General features: G+C 39.0%; 2 protein-coding genes across 2 annotated transcripts; one reads left to right on the top strand and one right to left on the bottom strand.

Moving 5' to 3' along the window:
• Nucleotides 1-578: 578 nt before the first annotated feature.
• rbbp8 (retinoblastoma binding protein 8) lies at nucleotides 579-8,983 on the top strand. The gene is made up of 18 exons (XM_078291486.1): nucleotides 579-703; nucleotides 1,511-1,553; nucleotides 1,707-1,802; nucleotides 2,257-2,348; nucleotides 3,228-3,300; nucleotides 3,499-3,677; nucleotides 3,791-3,886; nucleotides 4,139-4,206; nucleotides 4,759-4,826; nucleotides 5,245-5,545; nucleotides 5,761-5,950; nucleotides 6,133-6,227; nucleotides 7,235-7,346; nucleotides 7,460-7,612; nucleotides 7,713-7,752; nucleotides 8,110-8,197; nucleotides 8,304-8,445; nucleotides 8,692-8,983. The coding sequence occupies exons 1-18, from the start codon at nucleotides 586-588 to the stop codon at nucleotides 8,787-8,789; spliced, it is 2,052 nt and encodes a 683-aa protein (XP_078147612.1). The 5' UTR covers nucleotides 579-585; the 3' UTR covers nucleotides 8,790-8,983.
• A 512-nt stretch (nucleotides 8,984-9,495) lies between these two features.
• On the bottom strand, nucleotides 9,496-17,810 carry slc35d4 (solute carrier family 35 member D4). The gene is made up of 15 exons (XM_071900951.2): nucleotides 17,619-17,810; nucleotides 15,856-15,902; nucleotides 15,404-15,481; nucleotides 15,164-15,245; nucleotides 14,706-14,783; nucleotides 14,481-14,506; nucleotides 14,136-14,187; nucleotides 13,977-14,025; nucleotides 13,752-13,797; nucleotides 12,978-13,013; nucleotides 12,403-12,437; nucleotides 12,197-12,266; nucleotides 10,446-10,539; nucleotides 10,262-10,326; nucleotides 9,496-9,717 (listed from the first exon to the last, which is right to left on the bottom strand). Exons 1-15 carry the CDS (start codon nucleotides 17,688-17,690, stop codon nucleotides 9,654-9,656), a joined length of 894 nt encoding a protein of 297 aa, XP_071757052.1. The 5' UTR covers nucleotides 17,691-17,810; the 3' UTR covers nucleotides 9,496-9,653.
• Nucleotides 17,811-17,922: the final 112 nt, after the last annotated feature.

Raw genomic sequence — 17,922 nt, 5'->3', positions numbered from 1 at the left:
ACGACAAATTCAACCCTAACCACAAATCCATTCGTTCTCCTTTTAAAAACAGTGAAAATTCAATTATTCAGTATTTCTTCATCTTGGTATAGCTTAGGTGGGTTGGTCATGTTTTAGGAATCATAACGGGTTAGTGTCACTGTTGATGATCACTGCTTATGTGATGACCATACAGTGCTGCAGTCTTTTTTTTCCATAGCAGAAAGGTTAAGGTAACTCACATTTCAGAGGTAACTTGTAAAGTCACACTTTTCACACACAGCCTAGTACTGTTAAACCAGGTAACAGTAGGTCACAACTCTGCAAAACGGCATGTGTAAGGAAAGGAAGGATATAAGCCAGAGTATTGGTTAGTTACGTTAGTGCTCATGCTAAACAGATATAGCTGAACTGACAACACTGACTGAACTAGGGCTGAGCTTGCAGCATAACATAATACTTTGTGTTTTCGAACTGTCCATTATGCTCATGCAGTGAATCATAAATAGATTTCACATGTACTTGATGAACAGTTTTTTTCTGTTCACACAGGGTTTTAGCAGGTAGTTGGAGGTGTGTGTGCTGAGTTGTGGCAGTGAGTGGAGGATGAGCAGTCCTGGACCAAGCAGCAGCACTCCTGCATCCAGCGGAGCCACCAAACCAACAGACCTCTTTGAAGATTTATGGCGTCAAGTCAGAGAATGCCACCAAAATGCACTTCAAGGTACCTACTAATGATGTACAGCATGCTGGCCTGAAATGAACTTTCTTCCCACTGGTCATGGAATTTCTGGAATGTCATGGACTTTTGAGAGGTGTATTCCAGACAGGGAAAGTCAGGGAATTTGATAAATTCTCTGGGGAAGACTTGTTGTCCCTGACTTGTGGCTGGCACCACATTTCCCTTGCAGAAACTGATCAAGGATTTGTTGTGTGCCTATTTACAGTCCATGGTTGTGTGTCAAAAGCAGCTGTAACCGTATTTGAGCTCACTGTGAGCAGTCACAATGCAAATCCTGTAGATGAAAAAACCATGTGTGTTTCCTATGTTGTTTTTTTCAGTGTCGTTCATACATTCACTTGTCTATTGGGATTGGGAATGTCAAATATTACATCAAAGTACCAAACCTGTGTCTTTATTTATGAACGTTAACAACATTCCAAGTTTGATCTTAGATAATGAAAATCAGACTTTTCAATTTCATCATGAGAAGGTGTAATATGTTTGTGCCACTATTGCAAAATCATCAGGTTCTCACCAGAATATGGATAGAATCTGTGTTTATTTTATGCTGATGCACTCTCTCTTTCTTAGTTTGTCCTTACTTTCTTCCATTTCTTATTTCCTAACTTCCTTCCTTCCATCTAGGTGTGATTGCAATTTAACATCAGATGTGGCCTGTCTTTTTTTTTCCTTTACCCCTTGTAATTGGGCAGATGTGGTTCAGAATAAAAACTATAATAACAAACGTTAGTGTTTTTGTGTGTTGCATTTCAGATTAAAAAACATTACACTTTTTGCTGTTTTCAGAATTGGAGGCAAAAGTGAGCAAGCTGAAAAAGGAGCGTTGTTTGTGAGTATATTGTGACACTCCTAATGATGATCATAATACAATAACTTTCTCTGACTCTGTTCTTTTGTTCAATTCACAAGCAAGTTGCTTGTGAATTGTGAAATTTACTCTTGTCCCCATTGCCTGACCTGAAGCGTTGTTTGTATTCTACAGAGATGCACAGAGACTAGAGGAGTTTTACAGTCGCAATCAGCAGCTGAAGGAGCAACACAAAACCCTGCAGGACACCATCAGTCTCCTGGAGGAAAGGTAACGTCCTTCAAGACAGGCAACATGTCTGCCTGCCTGTCCCGTTATTTCTTTTCTCATTTGTAGCTATTAAGGAGCTATTAAAGCACCTGTTGCTCCACGTTTATATCCTCTGTCAAAATTAATAATAGCAAAAAGGGTTAGGGTTAGGGTCAGCCCGCTCACCCGGCTCAAGGCTGGGGAGCTGTCCCTGGTGCTGAAGTGGTCCTGCAGGTAGAGTGGTATCCCAGGGTCACTGTGGCTCTTTCCCCAGGTTTGGTCCATGAATGTTTGAGGAACTAAGAAGATTGCAAAGAACAAACAATTAGCGAGCAACCAGGCAGATATGAGTGTTAAAGCTAAATGACATTCCTGACAATAAGGGGAGCAGCTACCACTTTTTATAGAGCTTCTGGAACAGACTCTTCAAGACAAATTTCCATAAGTAAAGAAAACCTCTTGACTGTGTTTCCAGGCTTCGGGCTGGTGTGTGTGATCGATGTGCCGTCCTAGAGGAGAATATGAAGAATAACCAGAATCAGAATCTGCGCCTCATCGCGAAGTTCAGTGAGTTCACTCATTATTCTTATTCCATATTCACATGTAACACTGACTAACCGCAGATCCACAACAAGGAAATAACACATTTATGTTGTGCTTATCCACATAGTCTAGATGCTCAAAGCAGTTTTAAAATAACATGTGTCCCACTTATAAAAGTGGACTTTCTTATCTACTTTAGGGATAAGTGCTGCTTGGCGGATCATATCATGTATGACGAATTTACCTTTGGACTCTTAAAAATCAGGAGATGTTGGAAAAGGTTATGTTTCTATGATGTGTGTATGTTTGCTGTAAGTATGTATGTATGTAAGCTACATTAATCTGCCAGAATTCGGCATGCAGTTTAATGTGACGTTTCATGCAATACAAAGAGGAAAAAAAGAGAATCCTATTTGAGTAGATTAATTAGGCCTTTAATTGGCCTTTTATTTTCCGTATTCGGGGACACTGCTTACTTCTGCTTCTCTGATTTCTGCATTTTCCTCTCCAAAATATAACTTTCAACCAATAGCTAACGTTCTCTGCAGTTACATTAGGACCCGCCTTCTGTCAGTCGCAACCCATTCAAGCCAACAGACAAACCAAATCAAGACACTTCCGCCAGCTATAGTCTGTAAAATTAAACAGAAAATTAAGCTAGATTTTACGGCTTAAAATTGGTTCCCTCTTCTATACTGAGAGTAACTCCTAATATTTAGACAGCATTTGTTTCAAAATATTTACTTTGAAAAACTAAGATAAGGGAATAACATGCTAAAAGCACTGGAAAACCACCTACATTAAGGGAATGCAGGCAATAAACAAAAACTCCAGTCATGCTGGAATTGTCTTTTTTAATGTTATTTTTTTTATCTATCCTGTGATTTGTCATTTGCTCTGCAGAGAATGAAAAAAACAGCCTTGAGGATGAAAACAGAAAGCTAAATGCTGAGCTGGAAAAACTGAAGACATCTCGGTGAGTTCCAGTCCTCAGCTTGTGATACTGTGGCATGGAGTTAGAGTTATGGTGTTGTAGTCATACATGTCATGTAGTCTGTTTTTCATCATGCTGTTGAGCTGTTAGAAGTACTGTTCAGAAAATCCGTCGAGCTGTGGTAGAATTAGATCAAGGTGTTATTTCCAAACTAAGTGTCGCTGGCGTTGTTTTTAGCAGCTCAGATCTCCAGCAGATCTCCCCGGAACAGGAGGAGGGCGTCATCCCAGACTCGCCCATCCTGTCGAGCTCGCTGCCCATGGCAAACAAGCTGAAGAGACGCAAAAATATCAACAAAGCCAAGCACGTTCGCTACGCCGAGACGCCTCTACCGCAGTCTCACAGCTCGCTCTTCGACGGTCAGTCTTGTATGAAGTGCAAACAACCTCCAGGCTTCTTTATGCCCATCTCTGTCCTTGCTAAGGCAGCTGTATGAAGGCGCTGACCATAGAATTGTGTTGTCCTTTGGTAGAGCTGAATAAGGAGCCTCTTGAGACTGTGAAGAACCATGGGAGAGCAGATGTACTCGTACCCAACACGTGTGAGATGGACACATCCCAGACCTCAAGTATGGCTTCACAGTACTCCTATCATATTTACATTATTGTGCATTAATTTCAAGCAGCAGTTTTATATTTATATTTGAAAGCAGCGCTCTGTCCAGAGAAAGCTGGACTCGCCAAAGTTAGATCTTTTCCTTTCTCGTCTCTTTGGTTTCCTTTGGTATAAAGCATCACAGACCGGCCGGGTTGGTAAACCTTGATGTGTAAAGGTATTATATGAAAGTTGGTTGAACACTTGTCCTTCTGTCTCATTTCAGAAGATGTGCATCAGAATCTGGAAGAGATGGTAGCAGAAACCTGTGCCCTTGAACTTCCTAACAGGCCGGTGAGCTCTAGTTACTTTCACATCAAGTCATGAAGAGATAACTGGGTCCGTTTCTGAATTCTGTCCATGGTTTAAAAAAAAAGATCAGATCTCAAACAAAAGTCAATTGTACCAACAAATGCAGTTGGTTTCTACAGGAAGCAGATCAGACGTGTCTAGCCAGACAGATTCAAATCACAGATTTGGTTACCAAAAAATCTCTGCACCCTTATTTCTGCAATCTGCAGCATTTCACAATCTGGTCAGACCTGGTCCAATATGGCTGCAAAGCTAAACAGTAAAGGATTTACTGTTATTTGTTTTATTTCCTGTGACTCATGGATTAGCATGATGCATTATGATTTGACAGTGAGCAATATTAAAGTGACATCTGCTTCATAAAAAGAGCAATTTGGAGGCAAATCACAAAAATGTCTGTTATCTTTAACTTGTTTTGCTATATTCTTGAATTGGTGACAGGAATTTTTGTTGTGCAATGAATAATGTTATCTGAACACAGGCATTCAAATTTACTTGTTTTTTTTTTATCCTGGATGTTTTTTCCATCCTCAGAATACAGAGACGGCTCCAGGCCTGCAAAGCAGCTCAAAATCTCCCAAGAAGTGTAAGATTCGTTTAAGGTAGGATGACAGGAATCCATCTGCACTCATGACTATCATGACATTTCATTAAAATCGTACCTTGGTTGTTGCCAATCTCTCCATATGTGGAAAACGTATTAGGGACTCTAAAGTCACATTATAGTTGAACATTGAACAGAACGTGCCACATCCAAATAGTTATATTGTTCATTCACAATATTGAAAGAAGGGCAATTCACCCAGTGTTTGATTTAAAACTTGTTCCATTTATACAAAAATCAAAGGATGCTCATCTGATCTACACTGAGTTGTCGTTTTTACCAATTGTATATCGCTTCTTGAGGGAAATATTAAAGCAATGACTATACTAGAAATAAAACATTTCATACCAAATCTTTAATTATCTGAAATTATTATTATTCCAGTAACACATCCATATTTGCGGCCCTACTTACAGGCCTCAGCAGTCCTCCTCCTTTGCATCCCAGTCCTCCTCTTCGTCCACTTTGATCCACCATCCAGACTCGACCACGGAATGGTCCCCGTCTCTTCTCCCCCACATCAAACGGGTTTCAGACGATGGCTGCCTTCACATGGCGAAACGGAAGAAGGAGGACAGTGACTTGGAGGTACAAGCGGAGGACAAACAAGGAGCAGTGGAGAAACGGAAGGAAGGCCGACAGATTCTGTCCGAGCTGATCAGACATCCCTCCATCCCTTTAAGCAGTCAAAACTCCAAGGAGCCGCCTGACCACAAGGTTAGATTTGTGTCCGAAAGGTTAACATAAATGTGTGTGTTTTGAGAAACTGAAAGTCCCACACCAATATTGCATTTGTTTGAAAGTGAAAAATTAGTTGCTTCCCACTTCCCACCCCCATGTGAGTCAGCGAGTTGAACTGTTGTGTCATTTCTTCATGGAATATCAAGGAATTCAGTGAGTAGCACTGATGAGGAAACTTCTTGTCATGCTAGGTTTGGTCAGCACAACATGGAGCTTCCAGCCAAAAGTCAAATGGCTCCTGTGTAAGCCCCGCTATCAAGAGGACAAACGGGAAGAATAACGAAGAGGCAAACAGGGACCTGGAGAATCACAGAGTTGGAAAGAAAAGAAATCCCCTGCAGGATCTGAACGCTTCCCCTGACCTCCCTCCGCCAGCTGATGGTGAGTTTACAGCTTGTTGCTTTCATAGATGGCTGAAATGTTGTGATGACTGAAATGCATTAAAGTACCAGACAAAAGCTGATTCAAAATGTAAAGCATGGACACGAAAAAGTACTGGCTTTATTTCAGTTTTACATTTAGATATTTATGTTTCTGAATGCATGCTAACTTTACTTTCCCAGCTGAAGGGAAGCACAGAGTGGAGATCATGTGGAGTGTTGACCCTGCATTAGCTCTGTCCATGTATGATACTCCTCACTCCTGGACCGATGACGAGGTACACTCAAATATTCTGCTATACAACTACAGTCCTTTGGTCCCTGTGCTTTGTTTCAGTAGTTTAGCTACATAACCTTGAACTGAAATGTGATATAGTATTATATAGTACTGTATTATATAGTACTGTATCAGCCCCACGTCATGGACAGTTCAAAAAATGACAGATGAGTGGGGGGGATGAAAGTTTTATTTCCCTATCTTTAACTCAAAATTATAAAGTGTTGGCTTTAGGCAGTGTAGCCCTTTTGTTTATGATTCACAACAATCCTGGTAGATATATTTTGATTTGTTCCTCATTGGAAATAAATTACATATTGTGAGAGAACACCAGTGGCACAGTCCTCGAGCATGGATTATGTGGCAATTCAATAAAGACATAATACTAAGTTAGTCATGGCTCTCCACTGTAGAGAGCCAGAGATACAAAACATATATTGCTAAAATATCATAAGATAGAGTGGAGAAATGATGGCTCACCACTTAACACAGGAATATTGCCACTAAAGTTTCACCACATAGTACAAAATTTGGTCCCAGTCACAGTTTATGTTCATTAGGCTACTTCTTTGGCAGAATACCGCCAGGATTAAATGTGGTATAAATACTAATCTTTTTGCATTGATAACAAGGCATTTATTTACAGGCCACTATTAGAGACAGACTTTTTTCTTTATCTGCATATCAAAGAAAGATGCCAAAATGATTGACGCATACCAAGGCTTGCGGTTAAATATATTCCACATACTGTATATATCTGCGTAATGACTCCTGTTGCACTAATTTGTCTGGGCATTTATCAGATAGCCAACTATATGAGACAGGCTGCTATTTGAGACCAGTCACTTTTTGGACGTTTTACTGACGAACATGAAATGTACTTGAAATGTTTGAAAGTCTTGAAGGCCGATCGATTCATAAATCAGAAGTTTGGATAAATGGTAATCTTGCTGCCTGCACTGATCCTAGCCTCTGACACTGTGCTGTTTATCTCTGCTTTAACCAAAGGAAGGGCAACACAGTCACATGGAACCGGCGGATACTGACTGCACTTTCGTCAGTCACAGCTTGCTCCAGCGTCAGGGAGAAAAAGGCCAGGACAGAGGAGGCAGCGTGTCCGGTGAATGTTCACTACAGCTTATGGAATCCTCAGCATAATTGTAGCATTTGTGCATGAACTTTCTGAGATGAAGATACCAAAATATGACAAACTTTATCCATCTGCTTTTCAAGGACTCGGCGAGAAGGCGAACGACAGTTTGGATCAAATGTTTGACACTACAGCCTACGGGGAGTACAAGTCTTACAACAGCTTCCATTCAGGCCAGACCCGGCGCTGTCATGACAACGATGATGATGAAGATGAAGATGAAGAGGAGGAAAATGGTAAGCCTTTGGTTTAAGAGGAACTATTTCTCACACCATATTATTTCTGTGTTGTACATTGCATTTCAATTCTTCCTTCTATTTTTCTCTCCCAAATAAGAACACAACACTTCAGCTCAGAGTAAAGAACACAAAACAAGGTGGGAAACTCTCTTATCAAGTTTTTTTTTTTAACAAGAATGCCGTGGCTTGGTATCTAATTATCTAAATTATTGAATCTTTGCGATGTTCCTTAGTTGGTATAAACATGCCTGTACAAGCTTATTAGTATGTTGCTCAAGATTAGAAAAGAGGATTTCTTCTTCGGGGATTAATAGAGTATCACCAAAAAAAAACTGATTTAATGACTCGCCCTTTCTGCCCCAGATGTGTTTGGACAATCAGTTGGACCTCCAATGTCAGGATTTTTTTTTTTTCTAATCAGACACATTGTAGGCTTTCCACAACATAACGCTTCTCTCTCTCTCTCTCTCTCTCTCTCTCTCTCTCTGGATCAGAAACCCAACATTTGCACATATGGCGGTAGTTCGCAAGAAAGAGGAGAGAAGAAAACTGAAGGGCAGCACATGCAAGGAGTGTGAAATTGTGAGTTTTTTGTTTGTTGTCAAATACAGTTGAATCAATCTGAATGTCTTGACAAATTGACAGATCTGCGTATTTAGCATATTTAAAAGATGTTGACTTCCCACAGTATTACGCGCATCTTCCAGAGGAGGAAAGGCAAAAAAAGTTGTCCGCGTGTTCGAGGCATCGTTTTCTTTACGTTCCTCCATGCACTCCTGAGAACTTTTGGGAAGTGGGATTCCCGTCGACTCAAACCTGCATTGAAAGAGGTAACATGATCGCCTTTCACTGTTTTCTCAGTTCCTTTTCTTTAGATATCAGTTTACTTTGTTGCATTTTTAAATCTGGGGGGATTATTCTAGTTTTGTCCCATATCTGTCGCTGTTTGGGTCTAAGTTATGTTGTTTTTAAATCATTACTTGTAAGACATTTGGACTGCGCTTACTTTAGTTTTAGATACTGCTAAATGAATACAGAGGTATTATCTTGAGCACTGAGATATGTTTTCCTCTCAGGTTACATCAAGGAAGAGACAAATCCACAGGCTCGCTTGCGGAGAAGACAGCCTTTCAACGCTTTGTTCTCCCCGAAGTGTAACGAGCAGGAGACCTAAAAAGAAAAATGGTTGCCTCTATAGAAGATCTGCTGGGATTGGCTCATTTACAGAAAGCCCATATAAAGAATAGGCTTGACACTGAAAGGAAGGTGTTGATTCTCCAAGTTGTGTTTGGTTACAGTGACCATAAGAAGAATGTTGGTAATGTTGAGTGAAATGACTTTTGTTTTGTTTTTTTACACTTTAGAGTGTCCTAGAGTCTTTTTTTTAATTATTATTTAATTTGTGTTTTTGCAGATTTGATTGTTTTGAATATATTTGGATAAATAAATACTAATAAATAAGAACTGACATGTCAAAGTTTTGGCTCTGGTTACATCAGCTCCAAGAAGGTGAGTCCTTGTCTTTACAGGTGTAAGAGCACCTTTTACCCTTTCTGTGCCATTTACTTTATATAGATTAATTATAACATGCGCCAAGTTTGTCTTTTGTTGTTTTAGCGTGAAATGGAATTTCAACTGGTATGTGCATAATTTGGGTATTAAAGGATGGCAGAAGGGGATCCCCTCCACCAATTCAAGGTAACAGTTCACAGAAAGACGACCTCGGTGCATGTTAATCAGGACAGTTGGTCCAGTCATTCCATGTCAGTTGGTAATAACCAGCTTCGTTATGTTTTCCGCCCACACACCCAGTCAACTTGTCACAGTTTTGCATTAACCTCAATGACAACCTCTAGACCCCAAATACCACTGAGTTGACAGAAGCTCATATAAATCATTTTATTTTGATTATCAAAGCACAGATGAGCTGAGATTCTTTACAAAAATAATGAATGAAAAAATAAAAATGTATTTTCAAGAGTGTATAAAAGTCATGAAGTGCAAGTTGTGGCTCATTTGGTGAGCTGCCGTCTGCTCATCACAGTTGAGATTCTCTCTCTGAATACACCAGCAGGGCCTCTCCCACATGGCTGAACAACACACTGTAACACATCAGAATAATCAACACTATAGAAATCATCAATATGTCAATAATGATCACTGTACTTCCAGGGTATCTGCAGGTTTCAGAAAGCAAAAGTTAAGACATTTCAACACCTCTTTAATGCTACCTGGATTTGAATTGACCATCGATTTAATAGGAAATTAATTGTTAAGTGACATGAATTTGAAGTTGAATTGCAGATAGGATGCATATTTTACTACTAACCCTATTCTGTATTATCTAAGAGTGAACATGCAGCACAAAGAAAGAAAGAAAAGGAAAAAAAATAAGACCTTTAAACTGTAACTTTTAAGAGATTTTAATACTCTTAAGACCTTGAATTTAGGTAATTTATGTTAAGGCTTTTTCAGGATTTTTAAGGAACTGCAGCCACACTACACTATTATTAACAAATATGTTTCTGATAATGAGAGGTAGCCTGGAAGAGAATAGAGAGGACAAACTCACTGGATATAATGTGACAAAAACTGACATCAAAAACTGGACAACCATTTGCTCTTGCAGGTGGGTGTGGTACTCACCAGATAAGAGACGGAGCATTAACATCCATGTGGAAAATAAATGGGGACAGAGAAATGGCAGTGACCTGGGAGGAAAGTGTGGCAAAATAATGAGGTTACAATTCCTCTTTCAAGTAGCAGGTGTTCTTAAAGCAATTTCAAATTCCTTTGATTAATAGTGGCTGTTTTATTTAATTTTATTTACCTTAGACAGAAAAATCCAGACCCCACAGTGCTCGAGAGACAGCCCACTCTTTAGTTTGACTGTCGCCAACAGCAGCAAAAAACCCAGTAAGGCACTGAAATAAGACACACAATTATCTATTAGAAAGCTGAGTTTGAGTATGATGAAAAGTTTGCACAAATACTGCACTTGTTCCGTGGACCGGGGATCGCCTGGAGCTCTGAAACATTTTGTTTCGGGAATCCAGTTTGGCTGCAACCCTCTTAAGCAACTAATATACTGTGACTTATTTATTTATTTTTTCTTCTTGATTCAGCTCTAATCAGAAGCTTTAATCAATTTAGCTTTATATATTAGGGTTTGCCCAGGGGAGGGATGGGGAGGGATATATGTGTGGAGATGTGGAGTTGTGCTTACTCCTACCTTCCCAATATAGCTTTTTGTATATGTGAGCTTTAATTTATAATTTTTTTTGTCTTGTTGGACGTCAATTTGTTTGTGGAAAATTACTAAATTATGTCAACAATTCAATGAATGTCCACTGCTCATAACGCATACCTGATTGACAATAATAATAATAAAAAAAAATTATCTATTAGAGAGTAGTGAGCTGTTCAAAAACAGACCACAAAACACTAAAGGAGTTTTGTTCCAAATTAAAATATCACCCATTTGAAATAAGTGACACCTGCTCTGATAAAATAATTGATAACAAAAAATGTCTATCAAATTATGTTTTTGAAGGATCAGGGGTAACAGAGGCCCTTTGTAGACCAAATGACCTGATCTTCTATATTTACATATTGAAGGATGAACTTTTTTTCACCCTCCATGACCGAAAAGTCTTAGGTCTGATTTCTACCCCTTATTTAAGTCACTCTACCTAAAAGCGGCAGCTAAATGCCTACATTTAAAATAGTTTCAGCCCTTGCTGCTACCGAACTAATTCTTAGAAATATTTTACTAGCACAGACATGTTCATCTCCATGTGAAGATGGCACATGCAAGCCTCCACATGTTGCTAATGTTCATGTTCCTATGCACCTCTCTGGCATCTCTGAACTGGTTGCATTGCCACAGTTCAAACTCTGGGCTCTGCTTCAAAACACCCACTGGCACCCAAGGCATTTTCCATTTCTGTTCTGCACAGTTCTACTGTAGCTGTTCCCATTTGCCAAGAAGGTGCTTAGATTCATTGGCTGAACTCTTACTCTGACTGCAGAATCCTGGAGGGTACTATTATGATAGTAGAGTATTTATATTCGAAGTGTCACATGTTAAGCCCACTTTGAACACGGCAACCTGCTCTTGGTAGCTTTACAGTATTCTGCTCTTTCACATACACTATCAGTCTAAAGTTTGGACCCACCTGATTGAATGTACTATGTTTTTCATTCTCTTAAAGCCATTTTGATCTAAAGGCTTATGCTTAAATGCTTGAAATTAGTTTCTTAAACAAAAACAAATAGTGAAGTTGATGCCTATGTATGAATTTCTTTCCAAAGCCTTTGCCTTTCCATCAAGGCAAATGGCGGCTACTTTAAAGCATTTAAAATATTTAAAGATTTTTTGGGTCATTGGATAATTCCATTTGTGTCATTTCATAGTTTTGATGTCTTTACTGTTATTCTAAAATGTGGGAAAATAGTAAAAATAAAGAAAAATGTGGCGTGTCCAAACTTTTGACTGGTAGTGTAGTAGAGCACCCTGTAGTAAATAATAGGGTGCTGTGTACGAGCACTACAACATCTCAAAGGATTATGAGGTTTTACCTGGCACAGCAACCACAGTGAAATGTGTAGGACAGAAGGAAGGGGAACTCTAAGGCACCCAGCAGGTCACCTATAGAGGAACAAAGGTTGTCAGCAAGGTACAAATGTAGATCTCATAACCAATACTTATTTGCCACAAATTGCCACACAGCAGACCATGTTTAACTTCTAAATAATAGGCAACACATGTACAAGAAAACTCTTACCAGTAGGGTGAGCAGCAATGGCCAGCAGCAGCACACTGATGATTAAAGGCAGGAATGGCATTAGTCATAGATAATACTTAAAGCTGCACTAGGCCATACTTTTATGTAAAAATACACCCGTCTGATCAGTCTAAATCAGAAAAGACCGTCCCGTCATCACTAATGAGACCCCGTCAATTCACCCTATGTGCCCCAATTAAAACAATGACAATAACTAATATTGTTATTGGCCCATAACACAAAAATGACCATAATTTATCTAGAGGGAGTTGACAGGAGTTTTGATCAGTATCAATGACTCCTTTCCAGTCCGTACTGTGTTTTGGAACAAATACAAGACACTCCCCCGTATTTGTGTACAAGGAGATAAGTTTTATCGATGTTGCAATTCCTGCTGATGGCTGATAGAGGTTGATAAAATTCATAGATTGCACAATCCCTCTTTCATTTCAGGTGTCTGGAATGGTCTCTGGCGGGAAATCTTGGTGCACAGGAAGAATGAAAGCTGTGTTCATACATAGATTCTGCATCAGAGCCAGATTATTTTGGAACCATTTATGAGCATTTATCCTCACCTGAACAAGTAGTTAATGCACTGCTGCTCAAGGTCACTACAGAGAAAGCAGAGTCAACTGTCATTAAGGGTGTGTTCACACTTGGTCTGTTTCTGCCTCTCAAGTGGACTCAGTCCAATGACTCAGCAATTTTTTGTGCATATGTGAACACAGTATGAAAAACATGGCAAAGGTTTGTCTTCTAATGGTTTCATCAGCAGAATATGTGGTATACAGAAACTGTAAGCTGCAAAACCTCACTCATCAGATCAGGAAGAGAGGAGACACTTTTGTTACTCAAACTCAAAACTTCAAATCTTACATTTTTTCCCCAAGATTTGTGTGATATATCTACAACATAGTTTACATTATGCATTTTTATTACTTTTCATTTGATGTAGCTTTATATTTTTCATTGTGAACATAGTCAAAAAGTGTTGCGTAAACATGTGCCCACAAGTATCCTGAGCATTTTATTTTTCTAAAATGTTACTCCATAATAGGCAGATATACTGTACAGTATATGTTATCCTCTCTATGTTAACATATGCGATAGACACACTGTAATACAGAAAACATTGTGCAGCAGATTTTTCGTATCAAATTTATGCTTATTGTCCCTATGAAAAGTACCAATTACGACATGCAACATACCATTTACGATATAATTGGGCTCAGTATAGGAGTAGCATGCATTCATATACACACTTTCCAGCCCTTGCAGTAATTATATTGCCTTTTTAATTTGTTTATTTTTTGACCATCAAATTTGCCCATCGCTGTGCTAAGACTCACCTCAGATGACTGGATTTGTACTGAACTTGGAACGCTCTGTATGCACCTGAAAATGAATTCACATTCTTACTTTTTCTATCAAAATATATCACTTTTCATCTGTTCTACTGTACTGTAGAACTGTACTGCTTTTCTCTATCATGAGAGAGCAGAAATGATGAAAGGGACAGATTAAGAAAAGGCGTAGATTGTGTAAAACTTTAGCACATGACACTCAGGACTCACCAACGCAGGCTAGATGGCCAAGAGCCCACATGTAGCTGTTCAAGTCAAACTGCAAAGTATGAAAACATGTTAAACAGACTAGATCTGGAGGGGCAAATAACAAAATTCCAACTCTAGTGATAAAAAAAATAGACTATTTGATGATAAGGAATTATTTACCTGAGGATCATAGAGGGGAAGGTTGATGGCTGAGACCAGCATGACTGATACACTACAGGAGGAAAGAAAACATCCACATTCAAACATGCTGTCTTGTAATTTGTCACAGTGTACATTTCTAGTCTGTGTTTGAATATGTAGACACAGCAGATCCACAAGGAAATTACTAGTCACAACAATTAGAATTCCCACTGTGTTCCCATTTTTTACATGTTCCCCTTAATGATGTATGGGGTCATAAAGAATAACGGGACCTCCCCCAGTTAAACTATCTGGACAAATTTACATTTTCACATTTTCACTCATTCCTGCTCGGGTGAAGAAAATAGGGAAAAAAGCACCAACCTTAATAATTTCAGCCATTGCATCTTCTGTTGACGACAAGAGAGAAATCAAAGCACCATGTCAAAGAGTGAACTATTGTGATGGTTTCAACTTGCATAAGCTACAATATGAGGCTCCTATTTCCTCCATTTGCTCCCCATGAATAAGATGAGAGAACACACAGGGAGGGAGCGCACTGCACATAATGCTTCATATTCAAATCTAGCAGCCATTGCATGCACTTACCTCCCTGTGGACAACCTTCAGGATTACGTAGCTGACAACATGGGAGGAATTTTGAAGAGTGAAGAAAAAAGGAATGTCCTGGAACAGAGATGAAAAACAGAGTGACGTTTCAAGCAACATCTTCACTGCCTATAGCTAAACAGTATAGTGGCTACTTTGTAACTAAACAGAGGAATTTGATTTGATTATTAAGGTTTAAGGGGAGGTAGATTGGATTTGAGAATTGTTGTCACTAATATGAAAGCGCAACATGGAGGCAGCACAGAAACTGGCACCACATCCTCCACAGCTTTCCTTTTTCATTTCATTTCATTTCAGAAAGAATATAAAACAAGCAGATACTGTATGTCCAACATGTAGAAATACAGGACATGGCTCCAACCTACCCTACTATTTAGAGTACAGTGTGTGTAATTTACAGGCTACCAAAGCCATGGGAGAGGAATTATGTGACATACCATGCGTGATAAAGCCCTGGAGCCAGCATATATGTTTCCTACAAACAGGAGTGACCCTGGAAGCCAGGAGAGAGCTGCTGATCTGTAACATAACATTGAAATAGATTAAAAAAAAAAAAAAAGACAGGGTAAATCCCCTTATTGGCAGACTCTGAGAACTGAATGACTTTGCAGAGTGGTTGAAATTGAATCCTACTCTTACCAAGTTAAGGCACTTTGTTCTAGCATCTATGAAATTACCTGGTAATGCGGCTCATTTCCACCCATCCCAGCTTTCCGGAGAGCAGAAGCAGAAAAGCTCCAATAAACGTCTGCCATCTGAACACATGAATGTTTTTAGTGTTAGTTTTCTTTCTCATAAAAAGCGTGCACACAATAGATCATTTTAAAATATGAGTAAAAACAAAAAGTAAGACAGGGTGACCGGAGTAAGTTAAATTTAAGACTTTTTCAAACTTTTTCAAACAAGCCTGAAAGATTTAAAAAAAAAAAAAAAAAAAACTCAATGGAAACATAGTTCATCATGAAAAAGAAACATTTCTATAACTTGTGAAACTGTATTGAAGACTCAAAGGCAACATTAAACATATTGTAAGACATTTTAAGGACCTGCAGACACCCTGTAATAACAACTGAAGGATAAAATATGCTATGAGGGCTTTAGTTTCATATATTTCCATCCAGCTACTCACCCTTGAAATAAGGTTGGATAGGTGAATTTTAACACAGACAAGACAAACTGCAAAACAGAAAACAGATTGACAACTCATGTCAAAACAACTGGTCAGATTCAGTCCATACACATGTAGGTTAAGGTATTCAACTGGTGTGTCATGTATCTCTACTGTTCAGACTGCAATTGCTATACTTAAAATAAATACAATGTGATTTGTCAGTGTCATGCAGCCATCTATTTAGGATTATATTGGACTGGTATCCAGCCAGTTCAAGGGGATTTTATTTTATTGTTCAGCCAACAACATTCATTGGCAGGGAGTTAGCCTTACTGCCGCAATGGGTGCCAAAAACTGGTAAATAATAGCTTATTATGTAATACTTACTGTATTGTTTGCGTGTTAATGTGAGTTGGATAGTTCAACTAAGTCTGATGTAGCTGCCAATGTTTCATTTGACTGTGGTCTAGTGATATAGTGGCTGTCACACCCAGAGTTCCACTGATAGGGTTTTTGAAAGCAGATAAAGATATTTTTTGGACTGAAGCCAATATTTTATGCTGATATCAAATATCTTTAAATTTGACCATTACAAGTATTCAGTGTTTCCCCCAGAATTGTATTCTTGAAACAGTATTTAGACCATTGGACATGGACACTATCAACTCTCCATTGAAACCCATAAATAATCATACACATTCATGCATACATGGGTGGAGTCTGATCAAAATGTCCCATTAGAATCAATTCAGGTTAATGGGTTCCCATTGAAAACCAGTGTACTATTTATTAATAATACAATAAATATATAATCAAACAAGCTGCATCAGAGCCCACCACAACACTGACTAGAACATGGATTTTTAATAAAAGAACAATATCGACCCCATATATTGGCAAACTAATATATCGGTCTATCTAACCATATCACACCTTGGCAACTAACTTAACACCGGTCCTATCTAGATGATGCTCCACCATTAGACCCGATACGTGGCGTTCTGTCTTGTGTGGAAACACTTTACGCCAAACTCAATTGAAAATTCTGTCTTCCTTGCTTATCTTCAACAGTGCGTATCTGGCAGAACATAAATTAAGATATACGAATTATCAGCATCCTCTCTTCAATTCGGCATACATCCAATACGCCACGCAGCAGGTATTTTAGTAAAATGTCAACTTTATAACCGGTTCGCCTGTTCTTCCTGCAGCCCTCTTCAGCCAAAGTATGTTGTGTTTGTTCAAAGTGCTGTTTGATGGATCATATCTATGTTAGATAAGATTGAGAAAATGTCTTACATCACGTTCACTGAGGTATGCTTCTTTGCTGATAAGGAAGTCAGCATTACATTGATCGATTTTTTAATGGAGTTTCTCATACACCGTTACGCCAGATAACGGCACGTATCGGGAGGGATGGAGCCGTGCACTCCTTGCTGCTGGTTGCTTGTACATGTTGGCGATACAGGGATTTAAACTTGATCTCATCGCTCTGGATAGCAGTGTCAGTTAGATGCCTTTCAGTCCATCCCAAAAACAGAACTTGCACAAGTGTTTTGGCGTCCAATATTTTGGAAGTCAGTTCGCATTTGTCAGCCATGCTAAAGTCAATGGGGCTGAAACAATTCCTTTGAAAATAAGTCCGTTTGAGGCCAAATTCAGCTGCACTGAAAAATAATATGGGTTTGACTTGTTGTCTAACGTTACAATGTAACTAACGGTAGCTAGCATCGTCTAACTTCACCTTCAAACTATTCGAGTCAAATTCAGTGAGCACTCACCTTATTTGTGAAATACGATACAACGAACACGAAGCTAAACGTAAGGCCGGTAATGTGTCTTTTCCACTGCATGTTATCCTGCCGCCACACTGCGGCGGGGACATTATTCCTAAAATAATCTGGATTTACATTTTACATTTTACACGTATTTCAAATTGGAGACACTTCAGGATGACAAACTTCCCTCACTGTCCCCGATGACACGTCACACGTTTCAAGGCAAAGATCGTCTATGTTCAGGAAGATAAACCACTCAATAGTTGTTTTTTTAAGTTTAACTAGCTTTCGAGTGAATGTTTTCCAA

Source organism: Centroberyx gerrardi, chromosome 22 (genome assembly GCF_048128805.1).
Source record: "Centroberyx gerrardi isolate f3 chromosome 22, fCenGer3.hap1.cur.20231027, whole genome shotgun sequence".
NCBI classification, from domain to species: Eukaryota; Metazoa; Chordata; class Actinopteri; order Beryciformes; family Berycidae; genus Centroberyx; species Centroberyx gerrardi.
This window is presented reverse-complemented; position numbering and strand designations above follow the sequence as displayed.